Raw genomic sequence first — 6,338 nt, forward strand, 5'->3', positions numbered from 1 at the left:
CAGCTGTTGTTATGTCCTGAAGCGTGTGTGTCAGTTTTATACAAATACTTCTCATAAAAACACAAAACCCAGCAGTAGCCAGTGAAGTTCAAATCGGCCTGAATCCAGAACAAGATGGAGATTTGGCCTCGAGTACAAAGATGAAATCTTCTGTAAAAAAATGCTGATGCATTCTTTTGATAAACCAAGCAAAGTCAGGAGGAGAAGGTTTTCCCAGAGCTGCTGCAGAGAGGCAGAGCTGTGATGCATTCACAGTGACCGTCCTGTTCCATGTCAACCTGCACCAAAGGACGCTGTCCTGGAGCAGGAGACCGTGCTGGAAAGTTCTTTGCTTTATTTTTCTGTCAGCCCTTCTGCCTTGTTTCTGACTTTCTAACATCATTTCCTCTGTGTCACATTTTCCCAGTGGGTGACGGCCAGAGGGGTGGTGCACTCTAGTTACCACAAATTCTGTCATGCATTCTTGTTATCTTGAGGAAAAAATTAAGGAAAAAGAGGTGTCGGCTTGTCGTTCCACCACCTGTCAAGTTCAATCTGAGCCGCTGCTTGTCCTCCACCATGTGGGGGTGTGTGTATGTGTGATTAGTGGCCCTGCCTCTCCCATTAACATTTTTAGAGTACAGTATTTAACCTCTGTGGCCATTTCACCTGTGCGACCTTAGTCACTGCCACAGTGAGCTGCAGGTAGTTGAGCTCTGTATGTAAATAAAAATTGTTTTTGCTTCAACATTTTTCACCAAGAGATTTATGTACGATTGATGAATCATTTCTTAAGTTTATTTTTGGGCCTTTTTTCTACAGCCTGAATTTTCCCAGTGAATGCTGTATTACAGTCTATGCTTTCCAACCAATAACTTCTGTTCCTTCTGGCTTCAGTATTTGTAAAAATTCAAACCTCCTGTTATCAGCAGAACGCTGCGGCTCCATTTTTGTTTTACTTCCAAGTGGCTTATTTCACCAGATGAATTGCTGCTCAGCACAACAAGCTCTTTAGCTTCCGTGACCCCACTGACACCAACTCGCTAGCTGTCAGAGGCGAGAGCGATGGTGCGTGCCGTGAAGGAGAAACTTTTCCGCCTCCAGCTTCTCTATAGAAACGCCGTGTTGCTTGTGATTAGTGGGATTTGCTGTCTGATGCTCACTTTTACGCTCTGCTGCCATCTCAAGTCATTTGTCTGAATTCCCCAAAACCCCTGAGGGTGGGAGAACATGAGAAGAGGAGGCCGGAGGGAGGTGTGTGCATGTCTGTTGGGGGAGGTTGGTTCATGGAAATATACAGTTAGGTGGCTGTGAAGTGTGCAGGGATTCACAAGCCAAGCCTGTCCACACCAGGCTGTTTAGCAGGGTGGGGCAGCAGATTTCAAAGTTAACACATGGCAGCGGCCACTCGGCAGGACGTGGCAGCGCGTTCACTTTCTCTCCGGAGTCCTTCTGTCTCACTGGAGCTGAGGTTTGACTGATTACAGTGCTTTCTGCTTTGTAGCACAGGAATCCTAACGAGCTGTTTAAGTGGGTGAGACAACCTCATCCACCTCAGTAAAGGAACAGCTTGTAAGGACGCGAGACAAGATCCTGTAACCAGTCAATTACTGTTATGCATTTTTATCCAGAAGGTCAGAATCCCCAGTACATGTTTCCACAGCAAAGTGACATCTTCATATTTATTATTTTGTCATTTTAACATCCCAAAACACAAAGATTAAATTTACTTACAAAACAAAGAACAGCAGCCGATGCTAAGGCCTGAACAAGAGAAGGTTCCAGTGACTGACTTTCAAAATGATTAAACGGTAATCAGAGGAGCAGGCCACGTAGTTTATCCTTTTTTGTCTTTCTGCACATCACCACCGAAATCTTGGAGCTCTGGGCAAAGCCAGAGTCTGCACAGTAAAACATCTTCTATTTCCATGAGAAAACTGTTATTTTCTGATTTGTGAGATGTGAGACGCATGTTTCCCCCCAGGCAGCTGTTTAGTGTTCTATAATTCCACCTTTGGGAGTCATAATTACTCATGGGATCAGGTCTTGATCAGAGGTTTGGGGATCGAGAGGCCAGTGATTAAGTGAGCTGTGTGTGGTTTTGCAATCCCTCACTGGTGAGTCACTGGAGAGTCTTTTATTTTTGCTGGGAGTGTTTACGTGTAGTAGATGGCTTCAGGGAAGTTAGAAAATAAGGGGGGTGGGGGGGAATATAAAAATGCAAAGAAAGCAAAAGGGAAGAAAGGGGTGAGACTGTTCAAAAAAGGAGGGAGGAGAAACAAAACCAAGGGACAGAGGAGGAAAGTGTGTTGTTGGAGGGAGCAGCCATGTTCTGTTCTCCAGGTGTTTTCTTCTCCCTCCTTCCTCTTGCTTCTTGCAGTGACCTTGACTTGGAGGAATGTGCTCCCTGTTCAGAGGGAAGAAAGAGGAGCTCTTCTGGCAGTCTCACCCACCTACACATTTTTAGTTTTGTTTCCTTCACTGTCTCCACGACCCCAGGGATGAGCTGTACTGAAACTGAAAAATGAAGCTGTTTTATGACTTTGTAATCACGGGATCTGCAGAGGTTTTGTGCTGTTGGATGTTTGCAGAGGTACTTCTAATAATATTACCTTCCTTCTTTAAAAAGCAGCATGAGAAATTTACTGCAAGAGCTTTTTCTTCGGACAAACATGAATCCAGTGAACCACATCTGTATTCACAAGAGTTTCTTTTAAACCCGTTCAAATGAAAGTACAGTTAAACACTGCTTGACATGCCGAAGCTACAGACTTGATCCTCAGGTTTGAGTCACAAAAATTAGAACTTCAGACTTTTACTTCTCCAATTGAGTCACAGAAATTAGAACTTCAGACTTTTACTTCTCTGCTCTGAGGCCAGGGCTTGATACTTATCAGACTGCTGAAAGTAAAAAATAAATTCATCAACAACAGCCAAATGATGTTTCCAATTTTACCAGGTGAAAATACTAACTAACTAACTAAAGTGCACCAGTTTCAGGAAGGCCCTTATGCTGTAAGATAATCAATTTTTAATTGGATAAAATGATTACCTCTGACTTTGAATACCATAAAAATCACTTTAAGGACACCTTAAGGTGTTGTTTTTGTAGTTTTGGCAGTTGTTGCCTTCAGTTATGATAACACAACAGTATCTCTACAACAAAATCAGACAGGAAACTGGAGCAGACATAAACAAGTCAACAGTTTGTGTGTATATACATATATATGTATACACGCCCAGTAATAAGTTTGATAAAAAGTGAGATATGTACAGCGGGCAGCACTTTCTTTCTCACACATATGTTTGCGTAACCCGGGAATTTGTGTAAAGCCTGTGTGAGTGTCTGAATGTTTGTGTTTCTTTCCCTGTTTGAATTCTTTTTAGTGATGTTTTTGTTTGCGTTTCTAGTAGCATAGTTTAGTTGTGTACTATTTAGTTTTTTATGTTGTGTTTTAAACAATGGTTTTATTGTGGACTGTAGCATTGTGTTGTTTGAACTTCATTCATTTGGTGAGTAAAATGTTACTATTAGAGATAGGAATGATGGACACAACAACAAAAATGAGTCAGAGTAGATCAGAATTACCATTTGTAAAATGAGGATCTGAATCTTGACTCTCTAAGGACATGACTCGACCTGGATTTGAACTGGTGTAATCCGGGAGCAATAAGTGATACCGGGGCAGCATCGGACAGGCTTTATATAGTCACACAGCTTGAATATCTATTTATTATGCCTCTGCATTCAATGGTGGTGGTGTCAGCTATATCAGCTGTGGAAAGAAAAACACTACTGACATCGTTTTGGAAGGAAAATATTCAAATACCACGTAATGTTAAGAGTCTGCATTCAGCTCTGAGAAACCGTCATCTTGCATCTTATCTGAAAAGACTTGAGGACTCCTCTGACATGTTGCTCCCAGCTGAACCTGAGTGTACAAGAAAATCATCCCAATGCTGTGAACTTTAACATGTCAGTACCTGCTCTGCATGTGTATGAAAACACAGAGGAGGTCTACAGTGTTGTATCACTCTGTCCTGCGTAGATGATAGCAGACCTGGGTAGATGCCACACATGCCATGTGTAGCAGCAGTTGCTCTGTCTTGTAACAGCTTGTGTCCTGTAATAGACAGTGTGCATGAAGCAAACCAGCCACCACTCTTTCTGTTGATGTTTTAATGGTACATCGTCTCTCTGCTATATACTGTTACTATGACTGTAACACTGATGCTACTACTGCACCCATCAGACCTAGATCTTTTGTTTTAAAAAATGATTCTTTGTTTTATTTTAACATGTAACCAGGTGGTTATTTGTATTCATGATATCGTTTAACTCTAACCTTCTCTAAAAGCTGCTTATTAACATGATTTTGCACTGATTACCTGCTACAGAAAATTCTCCAGTTTGTTCTATCAGAGACCCCAGGTGTGTTACATACAGTGGGTTTTATTATTCTCTGACACAGCACTACTCTTCCCAAGTATTTGGATTACAGTTGCTTTGTGGTCATTTCTGTATTTTGTCAGCGTAATCACATCTGTAAGCCCAGCTCATGGCACAGATGGGGATTGCTGCTTCACTCATTTTCTACATATTTGAGTTTAGCAAGGTAAGACGACCAGAGAAATTGAGGCTTTTTCATTTTTATTTTTATTGTTATATATGAAGTAGAATCATCATGTTGCAGTTGTCATGTACCAGGTCCAAACTCCATCTACATCTAGAATATGTTTTTGTCAGCAATTCAGATTGTGATGAAGTGAAACACAGTGACAGTTCAGTCTATTTGTCAGGACAGTGGTTGAGGATCAGTAACGATGATCTCTGTGTGGTGTCTTCCACATTATGCAATCTGTTTTATGTCTTTCTGATACATGTTTGTGTGTGTGTGTGTGTGTCCCCAGGAGCTGTGCCAGTGTCGTCCATCTGACGGGAACTGTTCCTGCTGTAAAGAGTGCATGCTTTGTCTGGGGAACCTTTGGGAAGAGTGCTGCGACTGCGTAGGTGAGTGCAGGCGATCATTTAGCTGCATAGCACATACTGTATTTTAAAGCTGACAGAAAGTTAGTCAGCTTTTCAGTTCACCCACACTCCTATCCACACTGATGTAGAGTGAATGAGCAGGTTCAGACCAGTGACTATACATAAAAGATGGACAAACCCACCCTGACAACCCCCACTGGTTTTCTGAAGAGCAATTTTGAAGCTCAAGTTTGGCCGTCACCATATTGGTAGCGCTCCACTCCGTCTGCTACGGGTAATCCAAAAATGGGCAAAGAGGTGGAGCTTGCTAGACAACTAGCAGCCAGCCACTTATGGCGGGACCCTCCCGTCACTGATAAAAACAATATAACAAGAAGAGTAAATACAGTTTGCGCTGAGTCCAATAACTGATCATACAACTGTGTCCCAATTCAGGGGACATGTCTTTCAAAGGTTGAATTTGAAGATAGGTTGCGTTGTGACAAGGCCGTCTCATTTTGAAAGGCTCCTTCAAATGCAGCCAAGAAATGTGTCCTCCTTTCACCAGGCAGTGAAGGGTGGATCCTGTGTGGCCTATCCCAAGATTCCTTGTATGCCGACAGAGCAGCTGTCAAGGTTACTAGGCAACAGGAGTGGCACATCATTATACAGCAGTAAAGGCAGGAACAGTTGATAATGTAAATGGGAAATCCTCCGTAGACCCTCTCATCTTGGTTTGGCCTTTGCGGTCTACAATGACTACTGTGGTCGCACATTTGTAGACCGCATCCTTTGAAGGATGTGGCCCCTGAATTGAAACCCAGCTTATAACTTCCTCAAAATGATTCTGGCACTAATCTCTTTCCATACATATCACGCTCCTTCCTGCTAACCTCTCAGTGCCCTCACCACTGAGCACTTTCTCCCTGTAGGAAGCCTCTGAAAAATGAGACTATGACTATAATGCACTTGACAACTGACATGCACACCATGGGTTTAAAAGAGGAATCAGTTTGTTCAGTGTTGCTGCTCAGATACAAAATGAGTGTGAGGTAAGTGAAGCCAGAAATCAAACGAGCTTCTGGTAAGTGGCAATATGGAGGTTAATGCAAAGCAGAGCCAAGAGGACCACTGTTTGTCAGAGCGCAGGAGGTTAAAGGATTATTGTCAATACAAAGTAGCACATACACACATGGACAGGAAGTGTCGAGGTCTTCCAGAGGATCACAGGAAGGAGCTGGAGAAGAAGAGGGACAAGGAGGTCGACCTGCTCAAATGAACTTTGACTTTCAGCCTCTTAGCAATGTGTGGTGGGGTGGGGGTAAAGTCCAGTGATCTAAAACCAGATATATGAAACATGAAAACAGTTTGCTGTTTCACTGCCTCTTTA

General features: G+C 42.7%; 1 protein-coding gene across 2 annotated transcripts in view; it reads left to right on the forward strand.

The window, feature by feature from the left end:
* The window catches only part of twsg1a (twisted gastrulation BMP signaling modulator 1a), a 13,702-nt gene that overhangs the window by 2,316 nt on the left and 5,048 nt on the right, over nucleotides 1-6,338 (forward strand). Inside the window, exons 1-2 of one of the 2 annotated variants that reach the window (XM_020591313.1) lie at nucleotides 2,454-2,572; nucleotides 4,891-4,990. In XM_020591313.1, the coding sequence (XP_020446969.1) occupies nucleotides 2,504-2,572; nucleotides 4,891-4,990 (169 nt within the window). In that variant the 5' untranslated portion in view covers nucleotides 2,454-2,503. Of the gene's footprint in view, nucleotides 1-2,453; nucleotides 2,573-4,890; nucleotides 4,991-6,338 lie in introns of those variants that run through there. The other variant, XM_020591312.1, reaches the window with a different exon arrangement.

Source organism: Monopterus albus, unplaced genomic scaffold (assembly GCF_001952655.1).
Source record: "Monopterus albus unplaced genomic scaffold, M_albus_1.0 scaffold14.1, whole genome shotgun sequence".
Taxonomy (NCBI): Eukaryota; Metazoa; Chordata; class Actinopteri; order Synbranchiformes; family Synbranchidae; genus Monopterus; species Monopterus albus.